The sequence below is a fragment of the Neovison vison genome, chromosome 11, assembly GCF_020171115.1.
Source record: "Neovison vison isolate M4711 chromosome 11, ASM_NN_V1, whole genome shotgun sequence".
Classification (NCBI taxonomy): Eukaryota; Metazoa; Chordata; class Mammalia; order Carnivora; family Mustelidae; genus Neogale; species Neogale vison.
The window spans coordinates 68,961,278-68,975,523 of NC_058101.1; the positions used below are offsets into that span (position 1 = coordinate 68,961,278).

Here is a 14,246-nt window from a genome sequence, read left to right on the forward strand (position 1 = left end):
GGGTGATGGCCATTAAGGAGGGCATGTGATGTAATGAGCATTGGGTATTATATTCAACTGATGAGTCACTGAGCTCTACCTCTGAAACTAATAATATACTGTTAATTAAATTTAAGTAAAAAAAGACATTCCTCTCTTTCCCAACTACATATCTGTGTGACTACTTCAACCAAACACACATATGACCAGCCAGAATGCAAACTCTAACCCAGTCTAACTGAATAACTTAATCTTCAACTAAGACACTAAAGAGATGTGCAAAAATGTAAAACACCACCACTCTCCTCAGTAGATATTCTTGGCTTGGAAAAGTTATTTTTCTTAAAAATATTCTATGTTAAGATGGAATGAGTTTATGTCTTTATACTTTCAATGAATAGGTTTTGAAATGTCTTAATGTTGAAAGATGTAACACACATTAATGCTCCTTGAGACCTCCAGTGGTTTCTAGAGTTATTAAGGGGTCTGGGCTCTGTGAATAAACCCCGGCAGCAGGTAAGCCTCCTCCTAGAGGTCCCAGGCTCTTGGAAGTCCACAAACACCATAATAAACCTGAGACCTTTTTATTCACCAATTAAAACACACACATTTGAGTGAAATCTTAACTTATTGAGAGGAAATTAAAAGTTCAGAACTTTATGGAGTGATTGTCAACAGGGGAATATGATTCATATTCAAACTAGATGATTTTAAAAGTGACCCTTTAAACCATTATTTAATCTATATTCAAGTACATCAGAGAAAGAAACTGAAACTATTCAACAACTTTGTAGAATTCACAATTTTCTTTAGAACGTTTTTGTGTTTAGGCAGATCTTTATTTCATTACCCAAATGCATGAAGTGAATAGTAGACTTTAAAAACATATTGTTTTTGCAGTGGCTAAGACTTTGTGTTGGTTTGATCCATGGCCGTGAAGAACACACAGATGGCAGCTGTGATGAGGACGTGCATTCCCTCATAAAGAAGTTTTGGAGAAAACACACTCCATATAAACAAATGGTGACGCAGGGATGTCACCAAAATGATATATGCGGAGACTGGAAAAGAACAGGTCAGTGCGTAGCAGAAGCAAGCGTGACTCAGTGCAGAACCACTGTTAATACAAAGGGAATGTGTATTAGTATATGGCACTTTTGCATCACATAAGGTATGAACACACACGTAATCAGTATTTTTATTGTGAAAATGACCGTGGTAACTCTTGTTCCTGGTATACCCCCTGCCCAATCTGGTCAGTCTGGTGGGCCCATCCAAGGGGACAACAGCTACAGGTGGCGGCCTTGTCACTTTCCAGTGACTCAACCTGCAAAATATTTGTGAAAAGTGTATCCCCAAATTTTGCAATAGTTATGTTTAAGAATTATGTGCATGTACTACTGTAAAATACATCACAAATGCTATGAAACATAATGAAATGAAAATCACACAGGATGAGAAACATGTTTTGAGCTCTGCTTTGTGCTGCCCAGTGAGGCATCTGGTGGGTCTGATCTGGGGACACTGGCCTGAGAGGGCGTGCTAAGCAAATTAACAGCAAAGAAGAGCATTCTCAAACATGTGCACACCCTCAAAGCATACGTCTGTCCTCCCTTTCTTGTCAAACCATCACACAATCGTTATAGAAATCTAACCTATTCTTGAAGGCAACTTCCTGAGACTGCTTCTTCTTCTTCTTTTTTTTTTTTTTAAGATTTTATTTATTTATTTGTCAGAGAGAGAGGGAGAGAGAGCGAGCACAGGCAGACAGAGAGGCAGGCAGAGGCAGAGGGAGAAGCAGGCTCCCTGCCGAGCAAGGAGCCCGATGTGGGACTCGATCCCATGACACTGGGATCATGACCTGAGCCGAAGGCAGCTGCTTAATCAACTGAGCCACCCAGGCGTCCCGAGACTGCTTCTTCTAAAATGAGAGTTCCATCACACACTCACACCTCACAGATCCTCAGAGGCCAGGATTTCCAGGCTCTTGTTAAAGCCCAGTTCCAGGTCTGACGTCTCCCTGCAAACACCACGATGACTACAGGTGGCCTTTCTGGGGCTGGTAAATGCCGCATGTCACCGCTGCCCACCCCTTCCTGAAATATGACCCCCATTACACACGCAGCCACCCTCACTGTGTAGGACTCTCATCAGCACAGCCGTGCATAGGGATGGGGACGTGGGATTACTGGAGTCCCAGGTGGGGAGTAGATGGTCTTTATGCTCTAGGGGATCTGGGGGGGACACCATGATCACACTGGGAAGGGTCTGGGCACAAAGGGTGAACAATGAGGAGCTCTGTGTAGGGGAAGCAAAGACCCTGAGGCGGAGAAGCGAGTGTGTACAAGTGTGCCTTGGTGTGTGTGCACATATGTGCTCTGCAAAGGCGCTCCTAGGCCTAGCGACTCAGCACCACTACCATGCCACTCAGATCCCCTCGGCAGGCTCAATGTCTGACAAAAGGTGCCAACAGCCACTCAGGGGCCAAAGGATGCCTGGCCCCTCACGCTCACAGCTCTTGCCCTCCGCTGTGCCCTCACCAAACCTGACTGGCTCTCCATCTTGGGCCTTGGTGCCAATCCTTTCTTCCTGCTGGGTTCTCTAGCTGTTGCCTCAACCCCTGGCAGGGGACAGTCTATTTGCTTCTACTTGCCACCATCCTGTGGCCTCATCCCTGTGCATGTACTCCTCCTCGCTCCCTTGATTGGTTGTGGTTACTTTTACCCATATGCTCTTCTTTGGGAGGCCATCCTGACCAAAACCAGCAGACTCAGGGGCTCAGCCATTCTGACCTCATCTCTGTGACATGCTCAGCAGATGACTGACTCATCTTTCTGCTACTGCTGCCAGACCATGAACTCCTCAGGGGAACCCTTGCGCCTGCACCTTGGGTCTCACTCAAGATCCAGTCCCTCAGGCAGAGATCTCAAGGGAGCTGGGCCCTGTGGCATTACTTCATTAACTCCTTTGAGGGCCACTGCACCAACACCTGCTGAGGGAAACTCTTGGGAAAAGCTTCATGAAGGAAGCTTGTGGCTCATGGCGCTGCTACCCTCTCCTGGGAGGTGCCATGGAGTCTGTGCTCAGATAAGAGCCTACTGACTGGACAGTGAGGGTGATGGGGCTCCCAGGAACCTGCCCCTCTGGCATTTCAATGTCACACAAAGCAAACACTGACTTATTCAGAAGACTCTGCCTTCTTCCTGCCATAGCAACACCCAGTAGGGTCACCATTCAGAGAACTTCAGCAAAGAACCACGTGCACCTAAGGGTAATGGATGAAGGCCTTGCAGCCTGGCTCATCACGGCTGTCCACCAGGCTCCAGACCTGAAGCCAGTTCCTGAAGCCAAGCATCACGGACCACCCAAGACCCCATTTTTGAGCCATGAGAAATATTTTTTTTCTACCATTTTAATCTGGCTCTAGTTTTCTTGACTTTGAACCACTCCCACCCCAAAATCAATGAGTAAATTTTGATGTTTTAAGCTTTTAAAAAAGGAAAAAGAAAACCCTTTACAAAAATAAAAGAAACATTCCTTAATTAGGGAAAATATCATATAATACTCCTAGGCCAATTAAAATGCTTTCAGCTTACTTATAAAAAATGCTTTGTCTTTTTGTCTCCCCAGTATAAACAGATGAAAATGCAGGAAAGTCAAACTGTGATTTCAGCGCCAAGGAAGCTGTCCTTCATAGAAGACCAGACTCTCACCGTCTGGCCCTCCTCTGCCCTGGTGCACCCATCCAGCTGATCTGCACACTGCAGGTATGGCCTGCTTCGAGGAGCCACATGCACTGTGGCAGATAAGTTCTCCAAGGCCAACTCGTGGCCCCCTAAGTCCCCCACACATGATGGCACTGACAAGGATTGAGGCCTCCCAACCTGACCTAATCCTAGGCACAGAGACATCAAGGAGCCTGCTAGGGAGAGAACCAATGGCTCCGTGGTGGTCTTGCAGCCCACATGGGTTCAAAGACAGAATGAAAGCCTGAACACACCTCTGCTCGGCCAGCAGCACCTTGGCTTGCAAGTGCTGACCACCAGCCCCGCAGTGCCTCTAAGAGGACTCTATCATGGATGATCCCAAAGTGTGTATACGAGGAAGACACGGTGACTTGTAGGCATCTTCCTTGTCCTCAGGAAAACCAGCTGGATGAAAGAGAGTCCCACATTTGGAAAAGCTGAGTGTTAACCATGGCAATTTAGAGGGGAGGCTAGAAGGTCCCTAGAACAGGAAGCCTGCTCTCCACAGCTGAAGTTGTTACTAGCTTTCTTGCTCTAAACTTTGACTTGAGAGTGTCACCCCACTCACACATACACTCCCTTTCACCCCATATGTAACTGGGCAACGGCAGAAGATGGTGGCTTGCGGACAGGAACTTCAGGGCAGAAGTCAAGGGTCACCATGGTTTGGGTCCCAGAAGCCAGTCTGGGGCGAGAATGAGAGGAATCCTATGAAGTATGTGGGGACCCCCAAGTGCTATCCTGAGAGGTGGGGCCTGAACATGTCCCTGGAGCTTCAAACATGGGGTTAACAGTCACCACAACAAGGGCTGCATTTTTTTTAAAGGGCTGCATTTTTAATAGGGGGCAGAGAAGTGGGCGTTAAAGGGGTAATAGGAACAGGAAGCCTTGACTTCCCCTAGGTGATACTCCTGGGGAAGACAGGAGACAGTGGGACATTAGGCAGGAACAGTGTCCTCCTGGGGTCTCCCTAACTGGCTGTGATCTACATGTCCTGCGGCCCACTCAGCACAAGGCTGGTCCGACTCCTGAGCAAGATGCTGGCATCTGGGTGTGCAGCGGTGGTGGGGCATGCCTGTGGGTTGACTGTGTAGCTTAAGAAATGCACAGGGGCTTCTGGGAGGGGGGCACTGGGGGAGCCCTGACAGACATGGCATGGCTGCTCATGCTACCTGCAGCACCCGTGGGACTCCTGATGTAGGCCCCACAACCCCGGAGGCAATACCATCTCCCCATTTTACAAAGGAAAGTGCAGAAACAGACAGCCCACATACCACTCAGGCCACACTCTGCCAGGCTGGACCCAGGCACTGAGGTTATCATGGTGCCCAAACACAGCCAAGTCCCCGCCTTAGGAAGCCCCCTTCTGGGAGGACCAATGCATAAACAAATAATAAAGCACCAAGGAGCACGATGGGCAGGAGGGTGGGGTGGGCTGTCCCATCGGTCTGCAGGACCATGTGGAGCCTGAGGGGGCCTCTCAGGGGCAGGACAGGGCATGGCCACTGAGTGAGAAGCCCTTCAGGCCTGTGCAGGCTCCTCTTTGCAGCAGGGCCCCTGGAGGTGAGAACGAGCACATCTTGTCTTCATGCCCCAAATGGAAGACCCCTCCCTGACCACGCCACTCAACCAGGCCACCAGCAAGCAGAGAAGCCGAGAAGGGATTTTCCTTCCTGTGCCCAAGGAAATCACATCCTGGTGTGACCTGGAAGAGAGCAGCTGAAGCTGGATACTCCCATAGCCTCCCAGCCATCCTGACACAGGGTGGCCACAGACCTGCTCTTGCACTAGCCTCTGGCCCACATGCTGTGGAGAGAAAACTGATGAAGGCCATTAGGCCCTTGGGGTTCAGAATAAGGTTCTGTATCTGGAATAAGGTTCTCTCTTCAAACTGTCAACATGCCATCAGATTTTGTGCTGAAAGACAAAGGAGGAACTTCACCTGCGGGTTTCTGAGCTCAGGAAGCTCACTAAGTGGCTGGCCCATAGCACAGGCCCTGCAAACGTGGCAAATGCTGTCAGGAACGCAGCTGGGACCTCCATGTAGGTGTCCAGGCCCACGAAGCCTGCTGAGACGTCCACTGTGGCTATGTTGTTGGAGTTTCCCTGGAACACAAGGGGAAACAGCACTGACACGGCCACCAGCAACCACAAAAAGCTTCGTGCGGTCATGGCGATGTGGACACACTGGAGCCCCAGCCCCCGCCCTCTCCTGTCCTACCTCACTCCAGGTCAGGAGGAGAAAGTGAAATGTCTTCTACCTTTAAGAAACTCAAAAAATGTAAGTCTGCTGATGCACCATGGCAAATTCCAAACTCTTTTCAGCTCTACCTACCTGAGATAGACACGCTGACCTCCCTGCGCAAGGACCTGTCTGAGGGCTGTACCTGGCTGGCTTTGGGGGGCAAAGTGGCCAAGGAGAGGCTGAGGGCAGTGTTGCCATATGGCCTCTGCAACAGGTGGACACGGCTGGTAGGCAGGACAGGGCATGCTAGTCACTGGGAGGGCTTGGCCACTAGGTGTCTAGCTGACGTGTGAGACCCGAGACCTTGCTGGGCTGTGACCAGGGAGGGATGTACAGCTCACCCTGCCCAGGAAGGTGGGGTTTGCATCCAAGGGAAACCTCTCCCAAGATTCAGCTCTTCTCTCCACATGCAGTCTTTATCATTGCTGGTGTCCTTTCCTCAACTATTCAGGACATTTTTAAGTCTGACATTTGTCTGCCTTGGTCCATCTAAGGCCTCTCCTGGAACCACTTCTCAATGACCCAGGACACAACTCCAGCGGGGGTTTTTGGCTTCACAAATGTGACAGTGGAACTCCACAGCCACCTCCTTTGCCGCGTCACTTCAGGTGGCCACCAGGTCATGCTGGCAGACCTCCGAAATATCTCAAAGACAGGCATTCACTCCTGTCCTTACACCCCTCTTACAGCAGGCCCCTCCCCTGACAGCAAGCTCTATTGTGCAGCTTCCCCTTCATCCACCTTGCCCGTGGCTGCCTAGGCTCTCTCCTGATGACCTAATTCCTACTTAGAAGCCCCTCACTGTAGACTGAGGAACTCCCAGAGCTGCTGAGAGGAGGGAAGAGCAAGAACCCCAAGTGCTGCAGCAAGGGGAGGCGTGATGATGACAGACTCGTGGCTCCAGCACTGGGAAGCCGATGGAGGTCCCACCGAAGCTGCCTCAGTCATGGAAAGAGAGTTGGCTACAGACCATTATGGTCCAGACTGCCTGCTCTGCGGCTTTACTTGCCTTAACTCATTTAATCCTCAACTGTTCTGATGTGGTGCCATTGTGACTCTCAGGGAACTGGTGGCAAACAGGCAGAACATGCCAGAGGAGGCCAGCTGGGCACCACACTCCCAACCCCTGTGCTGTCAGGAGTCCCGGCGCTGAGGGCAGGAAGGGTGGAGGGGGGGGGAGAGCAAGCCTGTAGGTCTTCTCTCAGGAAACCTGACCACGAGAGAAGGGCAAGGGGGAGCGTTGAGATGAGGGAGGTCCGCCTTGCTATTGGTCACTGCCTGATGCACCAGGGTCTATGCTCATTCTGCGTGCCGACAGACCCCCAGCACAGACCACAGTGCTGCTGCAGGGGCACCGGGGCTCTTGGACACGTGCGTTCCACTGCCAAGCACCAGCACCATGGTGCCGTTATAGTCACTCCCCATGGAATGTGGCCACAGAGGGGCACGCTTAACGTGAGGTGGTCTCCTCACTGGGGGCGTGACAGTGGCTCCATCACTCTTCCTGACGCCAAAGCCTTGGCACAGGCCAGAGGGCCTAACCAGCAGACACCTTCTTCTTCTGAGCTAAGAGGGAAACCACCAGAATCTCGCCATCTGTGCCAGCAGGGTCTACCATGTGACCAACTGCCACTCCTACATGGAGCCCTGGCTATCCACGCACCTCTGGGGCAGGAGCGTTCTGTGCTTACCGGACATGCTCGCTGTCCAGCACAGTGCCCAGGAACTGGACAAGGGAGGGGGCTTGGCGATTTTCCATGGTGATGGCATTCCCATTCCCCACCAAGGCACTTGTGATCAGAGACACAGAACTCCTGGATGGAGGCGACCACCAGGATGAGACCCGTGTGTGACTTCCAAAGAGAGGACTGTGAGATGGACAGGCCGTCTAGAAACTTCTGGAAAGCTTAGCAAAGCCTGAAGTCCTTCTACAGCAACACATCAGCTACAGTGAATGGCTAAGTGTGAAAGAGACGCTGACAACAAGGCCAAGCAGATCTCCCCCAGAGGCTGACTCCAGACCTGCGTTTCTCTCCTCTGCGACTTGTGCCAGTATTTACAACAGCCCTCCTTCATCCTCCTCCCCTTCTGAGTTGGAATTCCTGGGCAAACTGTACTCCCTCACATCCATGAGGCTGGTAACCTTTTACATTTCTTCTGATTGGTAAGAAAAGCTGTGGTGTCTGAGATGGGGCTACTGGACACCACGGAGACACACACAGCTGAACCACTGTGTGGCTCAGCGGAGGCCAGCCTGCACGGGGTGGAGCTGACCAGCACTTCTCCTGGCGCTGCATGCTGGTTGTCAGTGTGGTCTTCGGTCACCAAAACCTCCTGGGATGGGTAGCGACTCCAGGGAGGTCCGATTACTCTCTAGGTCCTACAGACCCCAGTCAGGCCTCCCCTACAGGTCCTGAGGAACATCGGCAAGCAGAGAACAACTACGCAGGATATCTACCTCCTGTTTGTCACTACTTGGTCCTCACAGCAGCCAAGGAGGAGATAAGCTGTTGAGTGGCCCATTTTATAGATGACACTAGGGCACAGCAGGTGCCTGCCAGAGGCTGCCTGGCTGCTGCTTCTTCACTGGTGCCACGTGCACCACGTGCTGCTTCTTCACTGGTGCCACTGGTGGTAGCTTCTTCACAGCTACCCACGTGCAAGGCTGGACAGAGTATAGGAGTCCTCCAGGAAAGATGGATGGTAAGGAGGGTCTGAGGGTCAGGTCACATTCTCTAGGACTTACGGATTTCTAGAACTTCCCCCTCACCCCCTTTGGGCTTCCGGGAACAGACAGAGAACAGTGAGGGAGGTGCTCTGTGGGTGACACCAGGAGTACCAGCAAAGCATGGAAGAAGCCCCAGGCCCACCTGTTGGGACAAACACACCACACGTGCTCCTAAGGACTGAATGAAGAGGGTGCGCAGAGACAGTGCAGAACCTCACTTTAAAGACGGCAAAACACAACAGAGTGCTCAGGGCCTTCCGCACAGTTCCTCCACCAGAGGGTGTGAAGTCGGGGAGTGTGGGGAGCTGTGCCCACCCTCGAAGGTACCAGAAGCAGCCACTAGATGGAGGGTGGGGCCCTCTGAACGAGGGCAGAGATGCAGGAAGGCTGGGTTGGAAATGAGTCCCTCCAAGACTAGGAGCTGGTCCCTTTGTCCACTTGTCCAGGTGCCACTCCAAGCATGTAAGCGAATACTAAGGTCCATCCTGGAGGTGGCTTAGACTTTCCTCTGGTGGGCCCTTTAACACTGGGGAGAAGACATGATGACCACGGGGCTCCACAGGACTGATGACTGAGTGAGGACACCCAACAGCATCCAGCATTATGGCCAGGGGGAAGGGCAGAGAGTCCAGTCATTGCCTCATCAGGGAAAGCAATGGAACTGTGATGTGTGTCCCGAACAGGTCACGGCAAACAGACCAGTACACAACCACATGCTGTCTTAAGCACTCCTGGATCCATACCGAATGTCCATCTTAAATAACTAAGCATATTTTATCCTATCAAATGCACATAGGATTTAAGCATCATTCCCCATACCACATTGACAGTTCCTTCACCAAACAACCTTTTCAACGTCCCAAACTATGGTAAGCTTTTCTCAAAGAAAAAAGTGACATACAAAAAGTTAACAGACTTTCCACAATAATAGTGAAAACCTACCTGGAAATAGAAGAATGCTTGACCGAACCAATAATGCATTATAGTGATCTCAGCTGCATCATGCCTCAGAGGCTTCCAGATGAATTTAGTCATTAGTGTCTGAATCAAGAGGCTCAACACTAAGACTGGCAGATTATGTGGCCTGAAAAGCAAAGCGGCCAGAAGAACTAATCCACTATATATCTCCCATAAACCCACAGTCTTGATTGTGAAGTCTGCAGCAATGACTTGAGATTTAAGCAAATCTTTGGTGCCCGTGAACAGAATGCCAAGGACAAAGACATGAACAAAACGAGCTTCAATAACACCCCTAAAAAAAAAGCAAAACAAGTTTGGTTTGTTAGCACCAGCTTGAAAAACTCATATATATTCTTCCCATGAAAGCCATGTGTCTACTTAGCTGACTAAACAAGCCACAGCTCCCGCCCACGTGGGTTACTCTGTGGAAGGGGCAGGTGTCTGCTTCTGCATATCAGCCCCCCAGGACACCCTTGCCAGAGGCTGGCAGGCCTGTCCTCTCTGTGCACTTATCCAGTGGAATTGGCCTCTGGGAAACTAGGCTCATTTGGCCCGAGCACGGCCTGGTGCAGGATGAGAGCCATCACCTGCAGGGTGCCGGAAAAACCATCCACCTGCTTCATGGTGAATCAGAAAGACCACTGCAACAGGACAAGGTCAAGCTGTCAGAAATGTCCCTAAATTCATAATGTTAAGATATATTTGGGCATGTTTGCAACCAAGCACTCATACACACACAACAGTGTAGTGCACACTGCGGGGCCTGGAGAAGGACAGGGCCACGTTAGTCTGGGCTCTGCCGCTTCCTGCCTCTGTTGCTGGGGCAAGTTAGTTAAGGCTTCTGACGTTCACTTCATCATTCCTAAAATGAAGAGAAATGGTACATATACTTCATAAGCTGTCCTGGGAATTAAGCAAAGGAACACAGGAAAAGCATGTGGCACACAAATATTAAGGATTATTAAGAAGTATGTGAGGGGCGCCTAAGGGACTCAGTTGGTGAAGCATCTGCCTTCGGCTCAGGTCATGATCCCAGGGTCCTGGAGTCAAGCCCCATACCAGGCTCTTTGCTCAGGAGGTCTATGTCTCCCTCTGCCCCTGCCCCTCCCTCTGCCTCTGCCCCTCCCTCTGCCTCTGCCCCTCCCCCTGTCTATGTCTCCCTCTGCCCCTCTGCCCCTCCCTCTGCCTCTGCCCTCTCTCCCTATCTCTCTCTCTCTCAAATTAATAAATAAAATCTTTAAAAAAAGAGAATTTAGCACTTCATTTCCAATTATTTGTAAAGGATATAATTTATGATGCTCTATCAAAAAATTTCATCTTATAAAACATAGGTATCTCTAACCCATATTTTAAATAAATTTCATAAATCAAATATTTTCTATATATAAGAAAAGCTGATCACTTAAAGTAATGCTAAGTAAATAAAATTTTAAATGAAATCATTACAATAATAATGTATTTGTTTGGAAAAACCGAATCTTCCTATCTTAGATTTTCTTAGGGACGTTTATGCACTTACAAAAATCCCTTTTCTTAAAGTGTAGTTTAATCCAAACACTCAGACCACTGTCTGCTGCATGCCTCCTCCCGCGTGCAGACACTTGCCCAGGGGGTCATATGCTGGCCTAGAAGCTGGGGTCAGGTACAACCCTGTCACTAAGGCGTGTGCTAAACAGAACGCTGATAACTGACCCACAAGAGTTAAAGAAGGAGTAATCAGCCAAGGCCCTAAGTCATCAGGGTGGAGGAATGCCAGGGCAGTGTTTGTGGTGAACACGAAATGAGAGCACTAGCGAATGCCTTCAAGGGGTCCACCTCCTTGCCCTAAACCATCCAATGCCATTCCCACACGTCTAGGATCATGGCAATCTGACCTTCCACTCCAGCCAAGCCTGGGCTTCAGAGTGGTGAAGAAAATCAGAAGTAAAGGAATATTTTTATTACTGACGGACAGCTACAGACTACACAGTGGGAAGCAGCAGTTAGAGCCATCTAGAACCTGGACAGCTCTAGAATGTGGGTAGAGCTGGAAGCAGAGGGAGCTAGACTTGGGATGGCTTTAGTACTAGAGTAGACCTAGAACGGAGAGGGATCTAGAACCAGGGTAGATGCGGGTGGGGAAGGAAGCATTTTCCAGGAAGAATGCGAGCCAAGCACTGCAAGTTAATGAAAGGCTGCGGTGGCCTATGCTCTAGACACCAACAAGGTGTACACTGTGGCATCCACAAACGGCAAGTGGTCCAAGTCTTGAGATGAGTGATGGTGAAATTAGGTGCACTGATCTGAGAGGAAACGAGGAATTTATTCACGTTTCACACTTGAACACCATCAAACGTGACGCCCAGCCTTGGCATCTGCTCAGAGTCAGGACTCCGAAGTGGACAGTCATTGAGATGTCTCCCCCTACCTGATTTCACTGCCTCAGGAGAAGGCTTGCCACCCTGCTGTCACCTCAGCCAGGCTTTTGGTGTCACCTCAACTGCCTCTACCATTGGTGGGTCTGGCTTCCAGATGTGCCCCATGGCTCCTGGACACCCACACAGCCTGGTCACAGCCTTCAGCTAACACCTTGACCTTTTCAGAGAAGATGACATTTGCTTTTCTTTCTCTGATTAGAAAAGCAATAAAAAAAATGCATGAAAAGGAAGACAACAAGCCACCTCTGATTCCATGTCCTAAAGATACTTAAAACCAATTACCTATTTTAGCCTTTCATATGAACATAAAACAATATGCACCTACTTCACAAGCTGGGGTCATACCACAGTTTCATAGATGCAGTTGACCCACATCTTCACATCTTTGATGAAAACACACTAGTCAGCACAAAGTGCATTTAGAGGCTCATCCCACTGCTGGTGGCCAATTACCTTGTTCTGTACTACGTGCACCTATTTCCAGTTTCCAGAGAGCCTGCCTGTGTCCTGGTTGCAGGCCTCCTCTCTGGTTGGATTCCTGAGGTACATTCCATAAGATGGTGCCCCGGTCAGAGGCTGGACACACTCAAGGCTCTTAACACATTGTGCAAACAGCCTCCAGGGTGGTTCTGCTCACTCTATCCCACAATCACCATTAAAGAAAGAAAAGCTGCCACTTTGTGACAAAAAGTGGCCTTCATGACTCAGAACGGGGGGGACACTCCCCACCCCTGGAGTTCACTGTAAATTATGAGAAAACTGATTTTTCTGGTGTGCTTTGTTTCCCAACTGCTAGCAAGCATCCATTCTTTGTAATTCCTGTTACCATGTCTTAACTGAGCAAAAGTAAATCCTTTAAATTCCCTATTTCAAGAGAACCCCTTTTTCAAAAAGGAAAGCTCAGTGACCTTACTGCATTACTTATCTCCCTCCTACCAAAGCAAAGAGGCTAGAAGAACCTGTTCGCTGAGGTTCTCCTTGTCAGGTCTAGTAGCTGCTGAGATCACACTTCACAGGAACCACTCCAAAGTTCTCAAGACTGCATGGCCGGCTTTACTACATAAAACATGACATTGATTTGCCAGTGCACTTACTTTGAAATGTCTTTGCTGTCTCGTTGCCATGGGAACAGGACATTTCCAATGGCTGCCCGGTAGCAATAGACGCCCAGCAGGCCAAGTGCCATGGCTACTTTTGACGTCAGGGAGCACCTCCTCTGAACTAGCACGAAAATCACAAGGAGCGAAAGGGCAGCCAGAACAGAGAGTTCAGCTTTGTGATCAGAGCTGAAATAAAAATGGAAGAGCCCCAAATTACCAACAAGTATAACCATTGATGTCATGGGTCTACGCTGAGTGGCTTTCTAAGAACTGTATTAAAAATAGCTGATTTTCATTTTGGCCATTCTAACTGGCGTAAGGTGATAAAGAAAACAGGAAACAACATGTGTTGGAGAGGATGTGGAGAAAGGGGAACCCTCTTCCACTGTTGGTGGGAATGCAAGTTGGTGCAGCCTCTTTGGAGAACAGTGTGGAGATTCCTCAAGAAATTAAAAATAGAGCTTCCCTATGACCCTGCAATTGCACTCCTGGGTATTTACCCCAAAGACACAGATGTCGTGAAAAGAAGGGCCATCTGTACCCCAATGTTTATAGCAGCAATGGCCACAGTCGCCAAACTATGGAAAGAACCAAGATGCCCTTCAACGGATGAATGGATAAGGAAGATGTGGTCCATATACACTATGGAGTATTATGCCTCCATCAGAAAGGACGAATACCCAACTTTTGTAGCAACCTGGACGGGACTGGAAGAGATTATGCTGAGTGAAATAAGTCAAGCAGAGAGAGTCAATTATCATATGGTTTCACTTATTTGTGGAGCATAACAAATAGCATGGAGGACAAGGGGCGTTAGAGAGGAGTAGGGAATTTGGGTAAATTGGAAGGGGAGGTGAACCATGAGAGACTATGGACTCTGAAAAACAGTCTGAGGGGTTTGAAGTGGCGGGGGGGTGGGAGGTTGGGGTACCAGGTGGTGGGTGTTATAGAGGGCACGGCTTGCATGGAGCACTGGGTGTGGTGAAAAAATAATGAATACTGTTTTTCTGAAAATAAATAAATTGGAAAAAAAATAGCTGATTTTTCTGAAAAGCAAAAAAGAAAAGAAAA

At 49.3% G+C, this 14,246-nt stretch overlaps 1 protein-coding gene across 2 annotated transcripts in view; it reads right to left on the reverse strand.

The window, feature by feature from the left end:
* Positions 1-796: 796 nt before the first annotated feature.
* Positions 797-14,246, reverse strand: part of PIGG (phosphatidylinositol glycan anchor biosynthesis class G) — a 45,434-nt gene continuing 31,984 nt past the window's right edge. For both annotated transcript variants that reach the window (XM_044268006.1, XM_044268007.1), the window contains 4 exons: positions 13,170-13,361; positions 9,641-9,950; positions 5,668-5,831; positions 797-1,096 (listed from right to left, as the gene is read on the reverse strand). In XM_044268006.1, the coding sequence (XP_044123941.1) occupies positions 883-1,096; positions 5,668-5,831; positions 9,641-9,950; positions 13,170-13,361 (880 nt within the window). In that variant the 3' untranslated portion in view covers positions 797-882. The remainder of the gene's footprint in view (positions 1,097-5,667; positions 5,832-9,640; positions 9,951-13,169; positions 13,362-14,246) is intronic.